This window comes from Lactuca virosa, chromosome 5, assembly GCF_052849685.1.
Source record: "Lactuca virosa cultivar CGN04683 chromosome 5, Lactuca_virosa_CGN04683_v6, whole genome shotgun sequence".
NCBI lineage: Eukaryota > Viridiplantae > Streptophyta > Magnoliopsida > Asterales > Asteraceae > Lactuca > Lactuca virosa.
This window is the reverse complement of record NC_136430.1, coordinates 425923194-425941750: the sequence shown is the minus strand read 5'-3', so window position 1 is coordinate 425941750 and position 18557 is coordinate 425923194. Positions and strand designations below refer to the sequence as shown.

Genomic DNA, 18557 nt, shown 5'->3' with positions numbered 1-18557 from the left:
ATGGTCCGATATACCTTGGACTTAGTTTCCCACGTTTTCCAAAACGTATTAATCCCTTCCAAGGTGATACCTTCAGTAGTACTCGATCCCCAACTTGGAACTCCAAAGGCTTCCGTCTCTTATCCGCGTAGCTCTTTTGTCGGTCTTGCGAAGCCCTCATTCGTTCTCGAATTTGGACGATCTTTTCTGTTGTTTCCCTTATGAACTCCGGGCCAGTGAGTGCGCTGTTAGGAACTTGACCTCTTGCTAGTTGCGTATCGCCCACCTCAGCCCAGCACAGGGGTGATCTGCACATACAGCCATAGAGGGCTTCAAACGGAGCAACTTTGATGCTAGTGTGATAACTATTATTGTATGAGAATTCGATAAGGGGTAAGTGAGCATCCCAAGCTTTACCAAAGTCTATCACACAAGCTCTTAGCATGTTCTCTAACGTTTGAATGGTTCTTTCACTCTGCCCGTCAGTCTGTGGGTGGTAGGTTGTACTCATGTCCAGTCTAGTTCCCATAGATTTTTGTAGTGACTGCCAGAACCGTAACGTGAACCGAGTATCTCTATCAGAGATAATGGATATCGGTACTCCGTGAAGTCGCACCACTTCTTTAATGTAGATCCTTGTCAGTTTCTCCATTTTATCTGTCTCCTTTATTGGTGGGAAGTGTACGGATTTGGTTAATCTGTCGACGATTACCCAAATGGTGTCAAGTCCACCCGTTGTCTTAGGTAACTTGGTAATGAAATCCATCGTAATCTGCTCCCACTTCCACTCGGGTGTCTCTAGCTGCTGAAGTAGTCCCGAGGGCTTTTGATACTCCACCTTAACCTTGGCGCAAGTCAAGCACTTGCCCACAAAGGTAGCTATTTCGGCTTTCATGTTTGGCCACCAATACAGCTTCTTGAGGTCTAAGTACATTTTTTCTGAACCGGGATGCACGGAGTAACGATTTTTATGAGCTTCGTTCATGACAACGTCCCTAAATCCACCAAATTTTGGTGTCCAGATCCGGTTCATGAGACAACGAACCCCATCATCCCTGACTTCAAGATTTTTGTCCATTCCCCTCAATGCTTCACCTGTCAAGTTCTCTGGTTTTAAGGCTTCTTCCTGTGCCTCTTTGATTTGTGCGGACAGGTGTGAATGGATGGTCATGGTTAACGCCTTTACTCGGCGGCCCGAGTATTCCTTTCTGCTCAAGGCGTCTGCAACCACGTTGGCTTTTCCCGGGTGATAACGAATCTCACATTCGTAATCTTTTAGTAATTCCACCCATCGTCTTTGCCTCATGTTGAGTTCTTTTTGATTGAGGATATGCTGAAGGCTTTTGTGATCGGTGAAGATAGTGCACTTGGTGCCGTAGAGGTAATGTCTCCAGATTTTTAGGGCAAAAACTACTGCTCCCAGTTCGAGATCGTGCGTCGTGTAGTTTACCTTGTGCGTCTTCAGTTGTCTTGAGGCATAGGCAATGACTTTTCCTCGTTTCATTAACACACATCCTAGACCTTGGTTTGATGCATCGCAATATACCACAAAGTCCTCTGTTCCATCTGGTAAGGACAAGATCGGAGCATTGCACAGAGTTCGTTTCAGTGTTTGGATCGCAGCCTCTTGCTTATCCCCCCAGACGAAAGTCACTCCTTTTTGGGTCACGGTGGTGAGTGGTTTTGTGATTTTGGAGAAGTTTTGAATGAATCTTCGATAGTAACCGGCGAGTCCTAAAAATTATCGGATTTCTGTGGGTGTTCTTGGTGCTGCCCAGCTTTCGACTGCCTTGATCTTTAAAGGGTCCACATGTATTCCTTCCTTGCTGACTACATGTCCGAGGAAATCCACTTCTCGAATCCAGAACTCGCATTTTGAAAATTTTGTGTACAATTTCTCCGCCCTCAGTGTCTCCAGGACTTGACGTAAATGCTGGCTGTGTTCTTCCTTACTTCGGGAGTAGACTAGTATATCATCGATGAAAACAATTATGAACTTGTCTAAGTAAGGTCGACACACCCGATTCATCAGGTCCATAAACACCGCAGGTGCATTTGTTAAGCCAAAAGGCATCACTACAAACTCGTAGTGACCATAGCGCGTTCTGAAGGTTGTCTTGGGAATATCCTCCTCTTGAACTCGTAGTTGATGGTACCCTGATCTAAGGTCAATCTTTGAGAAGAAACTTGCTCCTTGCAGCTGGTCGAAGAGGTCATCGATTCGAGGCAAAGGGTATCGGTTTTTAATGGTGAGTTTGTTTAATTCTCGGTAGTCAATGCACATACGGAACGATCCATCCTTTTTCTTGACGAACAAGACCGGTGCTCCCCAAGGTGAGAAGCTTGGCCTAATGAAACCTTTGCTTAGCAGATCATTTAATTGACTGGACAATTCCTGCATTTCAGTTGGGGCTAATCGGTATGGCGATTTGGCTACAGGGGTAGATCCAGGAATTAGATCGATTCGTAATTCGACTTGTCAAGCAGGGGGCACTCCTGGAAGGTCTTCCGGGATTATGTCGGGGAAATTACAGACCTCCGGAATGTCTTTGATGTTTTTCACTTCTTGTTTCTAGTGTACCACGTGGGCTAGGAAGGCGTGGTACTCCTTGCGGAGATACTTTTAAGCCTTGACACAAGAGATGATCTGAAAGTTCGTGCTAGGTTTGTCGCCATAGACGACGAGGGTTTCACCACTTGGCAGATTAAGGCGAACGGCCTTTTCGTGACATAGGATTTCAGCATGGTGTAGGCATAACCAATCCATGCCAATGATGACATCAAAACTTTTTATGGTGACCGGCATAAGGTCGATTTGGAAAGAGTGATTGTTTAAGGTGAGGGTACACCCGGTGTAAATGTCGTTAGTGTTCACTGTTTTTCCGTTAGCCATTTCTACAGTGAATGTGTCTTTTAGTGTTTGTGGTTTTTGTTTAAGCAAGCATTTAAATTGATGGCTCACGAAGCTTTTCTCCGCGCCACTATCGAAAAGAATGCATGCGTATGTATTGTTAAGGAGAAACGTACCGGTGACCACAGTTGGATCTGCAACTGCTTCCTCGTGACCTATCGCTAGAACTCTGCCCACTTCACTAGAGTTGGGGTTTCTTGCCTTCGGGCAGTCCCGCTTGAACTGTCCTGCTTCTCCACAACCATAGCAGGTTCGACTTGCCCCGGTGTTGGTAGCTTGTGCGTTTTGTTGGACTGGAGCTTTACAAAATCGAGCGATGTGCCCCTTTCTGTTGCAGTTGGTGCAATGCATTTCACAGCATGCGCCGTTGTGGTGAAAGTTGCACTTGTTGCACTTGGGTAGGTTCCCGGCGTATTGCCTTATCGGAGTTGGGGTGGCAGTGGTTGTGGCAGCGTGCACAGCAACCACTTGTTGCTTTTTGACAGATTTGAGCAGGTTGACCCTTCTTTTTGTTCCAGAACTTCCTTTTGTTGCTTCCCCCTTTTGCTTGCTCGGGAGTGGTTGTCACAGTGCCATGGCTGGCTTTATGGTCGATGAGTTGCTGTGCCAGATGTTTGGCACTGTCAAAGGTAGTTGGCTTTGAGGCCAATACGTTTCCTTGAACTTGGGGAGATAGTCCCCATATGCATCTTTCCACCTTTTTGCTTTCCGGAGTAACCATTCCGGGACACAGCATGGATAGATCGCTGAACCTTGAGGTATAAGACAGGATGTCAGAGCCTGTCATTTTGAGACCCCAAAGTTCTTCTTCCAATTTATGTATCTCGTCCCTTGGGCAATACTCCTTCATTAACATGGTTTTCAGGTCTTCCCATGTTATCGAATTAGCCACCGGAAGTGTCAATGCTTTGACATGGCCATTCCACCAGGTAAGGGCCCTTTCAGAGAATGTGCATGCTGCAAATTTGACCTTGCTTGCTTCAGGGCATGCACATATTTCGAAGATGGATTCGGTTTTCTCGAACCATTGCAGCAATGTTATGACACATCCGCTTCCGTTGAAGGTTTTGGGCCTGCCATTTATAAAGTCTTTGTAGGTACACTCTCTCGAGCGTCCCTGACTGTCCCCGTGGTTAGAATTTGTGGCCCCATTACCCGCACTACCCGCGTTATTGGTGCTGATTTGGGACATTGTGGCTGTTACTGCGGCTGTTACGACAGCTTGGAACATAACTGGGTCGAACTGAGGGGGTGGTGGTGGTAGCGCTGCAGTCCCTGCGGCGCTGCCACGTCTAGGATTTCTACAAGGTGGCATCTTCTTCCATATCAAGAATGAAAAGACAATAAGTCTTTGATAACACTCACAAGTTGAGAGTTAAAACTAAACATTATTAGTTCTTTATATGCATCATGATTCCGACTTGTAAAGATATTGTAAGACTCCATCCATACTAGAGGTCTATAGATAATGAAATATAGACTTTATGAATTTTGATAGTTTTGATTCATATGAAATGTCTGTGATAGTATCCATACCGGGCCCATCCAACAACCGTTTGATGTATAATAATTACATATAATTAAGATTAAGTAAACTTTCGAATCTAATGGGTCTGCCCTGGGCCCACCATTTCTAGGTCGACAAGGTCTTAATTATATATATAACTTTGATTTATACATCAAGCAATCATAGATTGACCACCAGTAAATTTAATCTGAAAATAATCCATGTTATGAATTTGATGTAATGTTCCCATTAAAACAAATAGCGCGTCAATTTCATTGATATAACTTAGTATACAATATTTGGGAAAATTTGACCCTACAAGGGGTCTATGCTACATCAATGTATGGAAAAATTTTGATCGCTTAACAGATCCCGGAAGTGTAAACACTTGAATCGCGAGATCGGACATAAATTACTAGAAAATAATAGTAATATTTATCTGTAAAACTAGATTAAACTGAAGCGAGTAGTGCAGACACTATTTGCGGTGGTTGAAGCTCTGAGGAACACGAAGTGAAGACACGAAGTTCCTTGTTTCCCTCATTTCAGCTCTGAATTCTACCGATTGGCATTCTGCTTCTGCCAGACGTCCTTCTAGAGTGGCTCGGTGTTCCCGGAGCTCTTGTACTTCGGCTCGGGTATCGGTCATTTCCCGTCGAAGAACCTCGGTGCGGTCTCGAGTCCGATCGTGGTCATCATCCAACCGGCAAAGACGAACGGAGTTGACTTGGCTGGTGGCACCAATTTCCATGAGGTGGCGGGTGTTCATCCTTGTTTGCTCCTCGTGGCGTGCGACACGGTGAACTATGATAGGAAGGGCTCTGTCGGCTGATCCTCCACTGCTGAGGTCGTAAAAACCTCGTTGCATGCCATAAGGAGGACGTTGACCTTGCTCTCGGCCCCATCTATGTATATTTTCGGCCCATTAGGGCGTCGGGCCCTGGAAGTGTTGCGGAGGGATAGGGGCAGGGTGTGGATTGTAGACCTCGGGTTCTGAGTCGGTTCCATCTGAGTCTTCTTCCTCTTCACCGTCTACGGATTCTTCCTCTACCATGGGTTCTTCATCCTCCATGGGTTCTTCATCTTCCATGGGTTCCTCTTCGGAATCTTCCTCTGGGTCTTCCACAATCCAACCGGCATTCCCTTGGTTGGGGAAGTAGGGGTCACCCGGCAAGTGAAATCCTGTCATTGCGCCTGTACGAGAATAGGGATAAGAGGGATATCGCGAGAAGCTTGGGTGTAAGAAGTTAGTTATTGCAATTTATAATGTGATTTATTACGGTTTTTGGTGTTAAAATACTCCTATAGTATTTTTATGTTTGATTCTCGAGGTTTTTGGTAAGTTGTAGACTTGTTGCTCATCATGATTCTTCTTCGGCATACGTCGGTCATACCTTGGCTAAATATAGTTGATCAGGCTATATTCATCCAAGATCTGACTACATACCCCGAAGTTGGATCATGGTGTCCAACTTGTCTTAATACTTTTATGTTATTGCGATTAAGATACTGAATTAATGAGTGCGATTGTAAGTATATTTTTATAAAAATACTAATTCTTATTTTTAAAATATTTTTGAAAAGCTACGTCAGAGAATTTTGTCCCGTTGTATTAATAGTTTGTATATCTTACGTGGTTCAATATACTTAGTTCACTATAAACAAAGATCTGATACCAATCTGTCACACCCCCAAACCGGAACGGCGGAAACGTTCGGGTGCGGATGACGTCATACTCAGTATCATAACCATAGTGAAGAAAGTAAACACAACCATCATAAATATAATTTAAAAGGTTGCATCGTTGCAAAAATACATGTTTCCAAATAAATTACATATGATGTCAAAATAGTACAAAAATCTGTGCCTTAGCGTCTTGCCTTCAAAACCTTGTGGTTACCTGTATTACTGAATACCTGAGAATACAAGTTGTTTTTGAAAGAGTATCAACACTAAAGTTGGTGAGTTCATAAGCAATATATGAATGAAAAAGGGATGTTGTTCCTTAAAGTTTGTTGCAAGTTTGTTTCCAGAAAATCCAATATTTTCTAAAAGGTTTATTGTAGTCTTAACTGAACCAAGACTTAGTATATGTAAGTAAATCGTCATGCTTATGTGTGGTTTTATATTTAAATAAAACTCCTTTTTGTGAGATTTGTGAATCCCCATGAACTGTGTGTTTTGTTAATTCCCCATGCGAGTTGTTATAACCATGCTAAAACTCGAAGGCCTCGTACTCGACATTCTTCAGGCATCGGAATGTTATGACATTTGTCACCCCAGACCTGTCGGTCTAGCTGTTGCAAGAAGCTTAGGTGCGGGTTTGTCACACCCAATATAGATCTATACACAACTATCACGCTCTCCCTACAAGAGATTCTGGTTATAACTACAGGACTTTTCTGTTGTACTTAAGAGTACCCTGAAGGTGAATGTCTCACAATTTTATTCATTAACAAGTTCACATAGTTTGTAATTAAATACCCGTTTTGTAAATCGATTGTATTACTGTTTCTTTGTTAAACGAGGTGTTCAAACTATACCTATTATAGTTTATCAAGAGTGTTTTATGTTTTAATGAAACCTTGTTATGCATGACTTTGTATTTCAATAAAAATGACATTGAAAATACTAAGTGTAAATCTTACACACTTTGCTCAACATGTTACAAGGTGTGAATAACTTTTAAACTTGTTTTGACAGTTCTATCCTTAACTATCCCTGTTTTAGAATATTTATAGAAATATCATCGTAAGTCAAAAACTGAATCCGTAAACTCTGAGAGTTTTGAAAGAGTGTCTACTGCATTCATAAATTTTCTTATAATTTTTTTTGGTCTCAAACCAGTGTGAAAACGTTCATCTTCACAGCCTGGTCCGATTTTGTTGCTGCGGTGATAGGCAGTTTTGTAAAAATCGCCATAAATTGTATAAAAATTGTATAAACGCGTGTGAGTAGTCGTTAGAAAGGTATAAACCTGAGCTACTTGCATATTGTACAGTTTTTAAAAATATTAAGTTTAAGTCGGGTAAAACAGTTCGCGAACAAGTCACAACTTTTATGTTGTAAGCTGTCAAGTTAAGGTTTAAATATGTTTTGGTGTTTTAACTTGTATTCCCTCCCTGAAAACTAAAGAAAACTGGAAAATGTAGGGGTATGAACTCACATTGAGTGATTTCTTGAAGAGTGGAAGGTTGAAGACGAGGAGTATCAAGTCAAGAACACTTGATGAACACGTGAAATGTTGGATGATCCTAAGAACGATTTTCGGTGTTAAAATGTGGGTAGATGATTCGAAGATGTTATGAAAACATGGAATAACACTTGAGTTTAGATGAGATACTTACCAAAAAGTGAAGTAATAGCTCAAGAACACCTTCAAAAAGTGGCTGGAAGTAGAGAGAAAAGAAGGCTCTCTTGAAGGTTACGAAGTGTGTAAGTGTTTGATGGTGAAGGAAGTGATCAAGGAAATTCAAGAAATCCTCCAGGGATTTCCTTATATAGAAGTTTGCTGGAGCAATTTGCAAAGTTGGGAGGATGTTTTCCTTGGTTTGTGTGATGTGGATAGGGTTGGGCTAATGAGAAGGTGACACATGGAGGCAAGTGGGCACACTTGACCCACTTGTGGGGTAGAATATCCTTAGATATTTCTCTTAATGAAAATAATGATTTATAATTTAATAATTTCTTGATATATGAGTAAAATATGAGTTTAGGGGGTTTAAAATGATAAAGATATGAATTTGGTAAAAAAAATCCCCGTCAAAAACGGGCTTAACAGGCGAAAGTAGTCGAAAACCGGACAAAAAGGGGCGAACCTGCGAAGGTTCGGTTCTTGGTGTTGAGGACCGAGAGTGAGAAGGAAGCGAAGGGGAGTTCAGGTCCGAAGGTGAGAAGGAAGAGAAATTGACCGAAGGCTCGGTTCATTTCGATTGTTTATGAGGTTCGGTCTCGGTGGTTCGGTTCGCTCGGAGCTGTTTCGGCTCGTCAGGGTCTCGGTCCGAAAGGGACCTTCGGTCCTCCGAAGTTCGGCTTCGGTCTATGGTAGCTTCAGTCCAAATGAGGTGTTTCGGTCTTAGCAGGGTTCGACTCTAAGAGGTTCGCTTCTTAGGGTTTCGCTTCCAAGAGGCTCGGTTTCATTAGGGTTTCGGTCCTATAGGGCTGTTTTTCAAGTAAACTTCCCGTTTTGAGTGATTTTTGGCCAAGTTAAGGGTCGGGATGACCCGGATGACTATAAAAAGTTGAGAGAGATTTGAGAGAGATTTTATTTTAGCCAATATTAGTGTATAGACTCGCAATGCAAGGTTCGTGAACCCGGTATGCTTTGTTTATGATTGATTTAAGTCCCCAAAAGGGTCCATAGTCGTGTTTTGATGAATCTAACTCCCTTCTTAGGGTTTTACATTGCTAAACACATAAAATCTCCGAGACACTTGAATTCTTGACATACAAATGCACATTTTCATAGAATAACTTTTAACATAGAAGTACTAGTTAAGTTTGACCGGTTTGACTTGTTGACTTTGTCTTTGACTTGTTAACTTTGACTTTGACTTGAATTGTCGGTTGTCACAAATAATTAAACCAAAGAGTACCTATACAATGTACTGGTTTTACAATAATACGAATTACGGTATAATACTACTACTTACAATTACAGCTGGTAGAACCAGGCACACTCACATTTACAGGGTTTTCAAAAAGTACAATAATACTTATACATGACAGTTTTATGGTATTAAAACTACTTTTCAATTGTAATAGAAAATATTGGATTTTCTGGGACATGAAATATACTCACTATTTCAAGGAACAGAAAACAAGCTTTTAAACATAAATACTTATGTACTCACTCAACTAAAATGTTGATACTCTTTTTTTTAAATACTTGTATTCTCAGGGAACCAGTAAACAGGTATATTCCCGGGATTTTTGAGAAGACGGAGCTGTATAGAGTCATGTCTTCTATCTTTTGCTATAATATGGTGTCAATATACTTTGATTGAACACACTATGTAAAACTAGTATTTCTTTAAATGCAATGTTTGTTGTACTTTGATTACTATAATGCGTGTGTTGTGATACTTAAACATGAAGTCATCCACCCCTGGATGTTTCCGCCGCTCCGGTTTGGGGGTGTGACACGTCGTGGTAATGGTCAAACCACGGCTTGGTTCTGTAACTCAGCTTGTTCTTGTTCTTCGTCTGGCCCTTCTGCCAGCAACCTTTCCAGCTCCTCCAAATCTCTTTCTAGATTAAATTCTTCATCTTGTAACTTTAGCTCTTGTGACTCAGATTGTTCTTGTTCGTTAGACAATATGTATTCTAACCATCTTCCCAATTTCATCAAATCTTCATCTGAGTCATACTCCTCATCTTCTTGCTCAATTTCCTATACTACTACCTCAAGAAAAGCATCAAGATTTGGAAAATACATAATAATAAAACTAAAAACAGAAAAATCGTAACTTTATATGAGAAAAATCTCACACAAATGATCGATAACAATTAGCAAATAAAATTAAATATTTAGAACCGTTTCCCCGGCAACGGCGCAAAAAACTTGATACGTGTGGAATGCACTAGTTTTAATCCTAACTAACTCTAACACAAAAACAAACACACGGAGGGCAGTGTACCTATGGATTAGCAGTTTAGTGTAGGCAAGTAGGGTATCGAACTCAGGGAACGGTAAACAATTAAAATATTACTAATATTATCTAAATAAAACAGTTATTAAAAGGGGTGTTTTCTCTAGTTTTGCAAGACTAGAAACTTACCAGTTACTAAACACTTAGCAAAGAATTAAAATATTACTAATATTATCTAAATAAAACAGTTATTAAAAGGGGTTTTTTCTCTAGTTTTGAAAGACTAGAAACTTAGCAATTACTAAACACTTAAGCAAAGAACAATTAACAACTAAAAGAGAAGAAAAAGACAACTAGATTCAATAAGATTAAAGAGACTTCCGTTTAGATTCGATTCACTTATTCTTATGGTTGATTTCGTGGCAAGTGCAATGGATTAATATATTATCAATTACCGATTTCTAATGTGATTAGGTTCATGTTCACTATTACTAATCCTTTAGCAAATAAACCAATTCAAGCAGTGATCAAGTGATTACATCAAAGGATTTACTAGTGTTCAATTTGAATCAAGCAAGACTTGTAATAATAGTTAATCAAATTGGTTGGTTCAATTAACTCATATATGGTTGGTCATCATACATGCTCACACATTAACTTATTTATTCTCTAGTTAACCCTAGGTTATGTTCACAACACTAGGCATACAATCTTGTTTTCACAAAACCATAAGATTTAAGTAATCAAGCATATGTTCATACAACTCAATATACGTAGTCATTAACAGAAAATAATTGTAATTAACACATAAGGATCTTTTAAGAAACTTAACAAGATAAATAACCAAATCAATATAATCCAAAGCCACTTAATCAACAAATAGTCATAAGATCATCTATTCTAAACGAAAGTATGGTGTTTTAGCCCATAACTTCAGCAAATTAATACATAAACTCGAAATCTAATGTTGTAAACATGATTCACACAAAGAGTTAAGAGAAAATTAATGATTAATTGCCTTTGATCTCTTCAAAATTAACCTCCAGTCGAATTCTGAGTTCCAAAGCTTCTTGAGAATGTCTCTGGCCTCCAAAAGTCGCTAAAATCCTCCAACAAATGTTAGGGTTTCGAGCAGAAACGATCCTTAAATAGATTTTGAAAATAGGCTCAACACATCGAGTTGGAGGACCCAAACTCGCCGAGTTTTTCATTAAAATCACGTGTACGGCAAGACACTATTTTGTCGGGATTCTTCATATCATCAACTCGTCGAGTTTTAGGATAAACTCACTGACTTGTTCTTCTATTTTGCCTTCTTTCTTCAAAATCCAAATTCCAAGCTTCGAATCACTAAATCCGCTTCCTTTTCCTTTCGAGCATGTCTTTGTTGCTAAAAATGAAATTTTAAACTAATTAAGTACCTTTTGTTCAATATTTGAGACAAAAACAACATAAAGTATTAAGATAATGCATGGATTTTATAACTAAATATGTCCATATCATTTATGTTAAATTCAATGCTAGTTTAATGGGAAAAAAAAAACCAAAAGCAAAAAGATAGAAATATGGAGGTGCTATTAGCAAATCATTCACTCTCGGCTCAAGAATGGATTGTTGATGTAGATGAAGTAGACCCCGAAATGTTTAATGAAGATCTAGGAACCGATGATAATCAACCACCTCGAGAAAGTCCAAGAACGAGGGAACTTTCCGATGAAGATTTTGAGTATGAGAGTGAGGAGCAAGTGTTAAAAGAAGACGAATATGAGTCGGATGGGGTTCAAATAATGGAAGTATGTGGAGAATATTAGAAGATAATATCTTTTATTTCTGTGCTATTTAAACTTATTATGAACTTGTTGGATGATGATTTGGTGTGTTTGTTGAACTTATTATTAACCTATTATGTTTGTTTTGGATGATAATTTGTTGTGCATGCTTATTAAACTTTTATTCTTATTTACATATATTATTAGGATTAAATTTAGATTTATTAATTTTTTGAATAATTTTCATAATAATTAATTGTCCCCAATTAATCTCCGTCTGACCGATTATTTCCTTAACCCTAGTCCATCACCGAGCTACCGTCCAGCGATTTTTGCAACCTTGATATATATATATATATATATATATATATATATATATATATATATATATATATATATATATATATATATATATATAAACACTGTTGTAAGAACCAAAGAGAATTCAGAAAAAAAAAATCATTAATTAAACAAATAAGGTAAACAAATAAGGGTAAATGAGTAATATTATACAAAATTGTTTTTATAACTGAAATAATAAAGATGGTATATCCCTTAAGCAATGGATTAATGCTCTTTAAATCATCGTAACATACTTCATATTTCATAACCCTAGGCCACCATCACTAAGAGGCTTCCACCCCAATTCCTCCAGCCGATTCTTGCACCACATCAACATTGCTGATCACAATTCCATCATTCCAGGTAATTATGTTATTTTGATAAGATTATAAATTCTTTTTTCTTGAATTTCATTCAACCCTACCCATTCAGCTGTCTTTTCTACCACTATAAACAAAGTTTAACTTGAGTGACGTTAAAGAAGTTTTGAGAAAATATAAGGCATTAATTTTTGTCCGCTCATGTGTTAATATGCGATTAGTGGCACGAACGTTATTTATTTTGTTTAAATTTATCGTAAAGAAAATAAGACAGAAGAAAGATGCAAACATGTTGTTTTTCATTAGACTATTTTTTATTTCTTTTTCCATCCATGTATTTTACTTGTGAAATTATGACATTTTATGATCATTCTTGCTTTTTGTTTACTTTTGTATTGTCATAGTTTTGATATTGAAATTTTGGTTACTTTTTAGTTTTGGTTGTCAATCAACCGTGGGTAATTTCACGTCCATGATATATTATTAAAATATAACATGTGATAATTTAATGCTTTTCTTTTATGGGCATTATCATTTTGGTTATGATACATAGATAGATTTATATCACCATATTATGTTTGTTTGTGTATCGCATGATCATTTGAACTTTGTTGTAGTAACCAACAAAAACAGAAGCCGTGTTTGCTAGTTATGGAACCAAGAAAGTTCTCGATGAATTCTTGACATAAGGGGATCGTGATCCTTTTTATTTCCTGAAAGATAAGCCTTTTGGAGCTTTGCATGATACTTTTTAATTTCTTATTCAATTATGTTACTCAATCTCCCTATTTGTCAATGTATTATCACAAAATACTAATTTTTTTAGGAAAAGTACTATATTCTATAATAATACATTGCACTTTGTATAGTGTATTATGTTGAAATACACTCGATTAGAATTGAAAATGATAATTGCATATTAGGTTTAATGATTATTCAAGAATATTTTTAAAAATTTATAATTTGTATTTTAGTTACACAGTAGTAATGGGTAAGTGTATTATGTTATTTTGGTATAATCAAATGGTTCTGTTTAAGTGGTTGGAAATACAAAAAAGTAATGCATTCTGTTAGAATTTTTACGAGTCTTATTGTTGCATTATGATAGAATTGTAGTTAATTAATCATATTTTTAATGTGCAGTTGTTTCACATGTATTACCACAAAATATTTAGCAATGCATTCGTGATATAAATGACTTGAAGAATGGATCAAAGATTGATCACACTCACATTTTAAGAATGTTGTTATTTTTAAAAATTACAGTTATTATTTTTTCAGAATGTTATAATTATTATAATGTTGTTATTAATCAAGAATGCTTTTGTGTATCACAATCACACAATGTAAATATTCGATATATTATTAGTTCATTAATAGATTTTGTATATTTTCTCATAATATTCATGTTTTCTTCTTATTTATGTTTTCTTAAAAAATGTTATAAACTTTCATTCTAATAGAATGTTCATATATAGATGGACAATTATTATGTGGATGTGGTATTAATATCGACCAATCATTTCAAAAACCTACAAAGGGAAATTTTATAATCTTAACTATAAATTGTTAAATTAATTAATATCCTTTTATATAGGAAATCAGTCTTAATTTATGCCTAACTAGGTGGGAACCGATGCGACAATTTTTATCGTTGTTTGTTCTTTGTATATGTCATTTGATCAACTATTTGTTTATAGTTTGATCAACTATTGTCCCATTTTACTGTACTGTGGCATATTTGAGTGCAAGGGCAAATTGGTCTTTCAACAAAATTGAAATATGAACAAAAAAAACATTACATAAGGGTAGTTCGGTCACAAACTATTAATGATAAAAAAGAAGATATTTTTTATTGATGAAATCAGTCAATTTTAATAAAAAAAAACTTTGCATTCAATTTGAACATAAAAAAAACTGTAAATACTGTCCCATTTTACTACACTGATGCATATTTGAGTGTAGGGGAAAATTGATCTTTCAGCAAAATTGAAATACGAACAAAAAAACTGTACATAGGGGTAGTTTAGTCACAAAACACCAAACAACTATAAGTAGAAGTTGTTGAAGTAGAAAATGGTTGCTGCTCGCTTAGAAAATGGTTGCTGCTCGCACTAACAATATCAAACATATGGTATAAACATATGGTGTGAATGAGTAGACTACCATATGGTATAGACGTCATTTGGAAGAACGCAAAATTTTGACAGTCTACCTTATTATGTGCCGTAGGCCTATCGATTGGCGTGAAAACCCCTGAAATTAGAATATATATATATATATATATATATATATATATATATATATATATATATATATATATATATATATATATAAGTACATTGTTAATTTCGAATAAATTACCTATAAATCTTATTCATTGAATTTCCATCCAATAAAATACATGAACTGTAAATATCCAAAATAATAGATAGAAATACCGCAAATGAAACCCTGCTTCATAAGCATCTTTCTTTAGTTCATTTACTCATTAACCCTACATAAAAAATTTCATTCGGTCACGATTTATGTATGTATGGATTGGATCCAACAAAGTGTTACTCACCAATAAGGATAAATGTAGAGTAAACTAAATGGAAAATTCGTGCTACCATAAGTTTTTCCTTTAACTACTAAGCAATTTTTTCTTTAAAAAAAAATACAATTATCTTACTTGGTAATTATTCGAACAACATCCAACATCATAATACAGGTATCCCACCTCCACAAATAAATGCTAGCATCTACCTGAGACACATATACATCAAGTAAGCTATAAAAATAACATACACACATAAAAAAAAAGTATAGAAACTTTGTTGCTGGAATCAAACCAAGAAAGAAGGACAGGAAATGGTCTAACATATTCACAAACGGATTCATGAACATCAGAGGGGATGTTTCTCACAAGAACCTAAACAACGAATAAAAACAAATCAATAATATTTATTCTTCCAAAAAACATAAATTAATAAGCACAATAATGTAACAGTAATCTGATATGGGCCACGCTTTTCAGTAGCAAGAAAATGCAACCTCATGTTATAACATGTCCAAAAAGTAAAGCAGGTGCGCCGCTTGTTAAATCCTCATAAGCAGCCACAAACGCCTCCTGTTATTGATGTATACATTCCACATAGAAAATTTAGTTAAGAAACCTAATCGAGAGGGAATGTAGGATTTGAATAGTACCTTGGACCCATTCGAGAAGCTGTGAAGGAAGACACAACGGTTTACAGAACCCTAGCTTTTCTTCTTCAGAAATCACATAAAACCACCACAAATAGAAAGAAATTAGAGACAACCAAAAATCAGGGCATAAAAAGAACAACAAAAAAGATAAACTTACATCAAGCTGTACACTGCCAGTCCGAATGCAATAACAGTAAAACCCTTTTGAGTTTAGGAACCAGGTCCAAAAATCAACCACAAAGACAAAAAGAGGGCGAAAAGAGAATGGACAGTGGTATAACATATTAACATTACATACCTGAGGCGAATTTGTAACTGTTGAGAAACTTTATAGTCGAATTTGTTATCAAACTAAAAACAAAAAACAAAATATGTGTTAATAGATCTTCAAAACGAAACGAAATTGAACCAACCTTGCAAATAATTATTTTCCTTTCGTCGTGTAAATTTGGAGTAATTCAAAAGATAAAATGAAGTACATACCATCAAGTTTGAAACACACGTTCTCACTCTCTGCTTTCATTTTTGGATCAATATCAGAACCCATCTACCTTAAGCAAAGCTTCCCTGCAAACATCAAAAAGGTAATTTAGATTTCTTGAGTATATGCTAATTACAACAATATTGTGTCTTTCTGTAATTATATTAATATGAACACTAAGATAAGATCAATGGTTAATTTCATACAACCTTTCAATTTGAAATGTAGTAGTAGTAGATGTGGCTCCTCCACCCAAAGACTGTTGAAAGATTTCCAGGCCTGAATTCCATACCTATCAGTTAAAAAAATGACCAAAAACCCTTCTAATCAGTTAATATACACGAAAAAATTAAAGTAAAGAAATAATAATGTAACAGGTGTAAAATCTATATTTGTCATTTTAACAAACAGCTGGTGGGCATAAATCAATTGAGGTTTTACTGAGCTTTACCTGGACTGATTCCAGATCTTCAATAAGTCAACCTTCAACTGGTAGTAAGTAATCACACAATCAAGTCGACAGAGAAGCAAGGAATCCAAACAACTGTGATTGTCATATGAAAATTAAACAGAAAAAGAAAAATTCTACCTCTATGGCTTTAATTTGAGAAAAATTAGGTTGGAGAAGCACCTGAAGGTGGGGTTGATAAATCGGAGCACCAATGGACCACTTCAACCTTTGTTGTATAAAAAACAATCAACAACCAAAAATCGTATAAACATTAGGATAAAATAAAAGCAGCGGGTCAATTAATCCCAAAACAGAAACCTGATCAAGAACGAACATAACATAACATGTAGACATCACTTTAGAGCTATTCCGAGAACTGTGAAGGAAGAAAGAAGGCGGCGGTCGAAGATCAATTGCTCTCATCTACCGGCTTCGACGACGGTGAGAGGACTCAGTTTAACATAGGAAAATGGAAGCGGTGGAAGGAACCGGAAGGCAGTAGACGTATATAGATTAGTGACGGCGGCTGTTGCTCCTCCTGCTGGCCGGTCATGGTGATCAAAAACCGATCCAAAACGGCTCACCTTCTCTAGCACCTCCGAAGGAAGAAAGAGAACAGAAGGTTTGGATGCTCATCTGAAATTTCGAAGACAAGGACGCAGGGGGAAAGATCGGGAAGCGGATAAAACCAAACGATCATCAACACGTGTATAAAGAATGTGAATATTTCCATAAAATGCCCTGGAACAAAAAACAAACGGAAACAACACATCCATGGACCATTCTTGCCAAAAAAAAAACACTCCACTTCACTGTTCAATGAAATGGTCATCTTTAATATATATATATAACAATTCATCTTCATCAACCAACCGCTAAAAATAATCTATAACCCAAATGTCACCGTTGTTGTTTCTCTCTTTCCTAGAACCTTGATATCACCAGTTTTATGGGTTGGCCTCCATCTTCTTCTCTCCATTCAGGAATAAACTCTCGATTTCTTCTGGGTTAAGGAAAAATTCTCAAATTGAACCAACTTATTATTTGATGTAATCGATTTGGAGGGTTTAGACTTGCGGTTCTCACTTGATTTGTTTTTATTTTATTTTTGTTTTTCCGTTGATGGTGATGAATGTTACAAGCCGATTATCAATACTTTACATGTATTTTATAGATGGCTTTATGAAGGTAATCAAAATTCCACAACTTCTCAATTTCAATTTGTTTATATCCGCTCTTTACGAACACTATCTATTTGATGATATAATACCCTTTGTGTAATTTCAAGGTTTTGTTTAGTTCTTTTACATGTTTACCTTTATGCGATCAAATTCTTATATTGTGTGAATTTCTATCAATTTCCATGTAGCTTTAGTTATTTGATTAAAGTAAGCATGTTATTTACCACCTAAGGTTTTTAGGAAACAATTTAATGTGGATTTTGTTACAATCTAGTTCTAATGTTTTCTTTTATTTGAAGTTTTGTACTAAGGTTTAATAGAGTTTATAATTCTTTCGAAAAGATTTCAAGAAATGTTATTAACTTCAAGTTAGAACGAAGACCTTTTTCCTTTTAAATATACATGTAGTTTTTAGATTAGTGTGATTGTTTTAGTTCTAGTTTTCATTCTTCAACTTTCTTTTGTATTGTGAAATTAAAAACATTTTAGATGTAGTTCAAAATTATCAATTTAATGTTTTTTTTTCAAATTTTTAGGTGCAAGATTGACAAGTTCACGAGGCAAGTGATCGATTATGTTACAATTACGGAAGCAAGAACAAAGAAAAATAATTGCATACTTTCATTATAAAAACTTTCAAGAATAAGAATGTTGCTCCATTCTTAAAGAATACCGGCAAATTCTTAAAGAATAATGCTCTATTGAATACTAGCTCATTATGACATTGTTTCATGTTAGCAAAAACATCACATTTATATGTTTTTTAAAAAACAAGAGTGTATTCTTGCATAATATCTTTTTGTCCTTTATTTGTTTATTTTTTTCATTCGTAA

At 36.4% G+C, this 18557-nt stretch overlaps 1 protein-coding gene across 13 annotated transcripts; it reads right to left on the bottom strand.

The window, feature by feature from the left end:
• Positions 1 to 14246: 14246 nt before the first annotated feature.
• LOC145112809 (uncharacterized) lies at positions 14247 to 17269 on the bottom strand. Of its 13 annotated transcripts, XM_079048930.1 has the most exons (14): positions 16878 to 17268; positions 16682 to 16769; positions 16544 to 16581; positions 16302 to 16384; positions 16095 to 16178; positions 15910 to 15962; positions 15769 to 15812; positions 15612 to 15674; positions 15456 to 15531; positions 15254 to 15333; positions 15094 to 15167; positions 14861 to 14916; positions 14635 to 14675; positions 14247 to 14533 (listed from the first exon to the last, which is right to left on the bottom strand). In XM_079048930.1, the coding sequence occupies exons 1-5, from the start codon at positions 16964 to 16966 to the stop codon at positions 16159 to 16161; spliced, it is 318 nt and encodes a 105-aa protein (XP_078905056.1). In that variant the 5' UTR covers positions 16967 to 17268; the 3' UTR covers positions 14247 to 14533; positions 14635 to 14675; positions 14861 to 14916; positions 15094 to 15167; positions 15254 to 15333; positions 15456 to 15531; positions 15612 to 15674; positions 15769 to 15812; positions 15910 to 15962; positions 16095 to 16158. The 13 variants fall into 13 exon arrangements, 10 of the variants coding, with proteins under 10 accessions (XP_078905056.1, XP_078905061.1, XP_078905062.1 ...); XR_013710659.1 differs by having other exon boundaries at positions 14247 to 14675; positions 16724 to 16769; positions 16862 to 17250; XR_013710658.1 differs by having other exon boundaries at positions 14247 to 14675; positions 16544 to 16636; positions 16724 to 16769; positions 16878 to 17250.
• Between the last annotated feature and the right edge of the window lie 1288 nt (positions 17270 to 18557).

Bases quoted from the DNA above. Each gene is read 5' to 3' on its own strand.
- LOC145112809 (XM_079048935.1), bottom strand. From the start codon at position 16,966: ATGAGAGCAATTGATCTTCGACCGCCGCCTTCTTTCTTCCTTCACAGT. The intron at 16,385-16,543 runs GTAAAGCTCAGT...TTTAACTGATAG, and splicing joins AAGATCTGGAATCAGTCCAG to GTATGGAATTCAGGCCTGGA. The intron at 16,179-16,301 runs GTTGTATGAAAT...TGATGTTTGCAG, and splicing joins ACTACATTTCAAATTGAAAG to GGAAGCTTTGCTTAAGGTAG.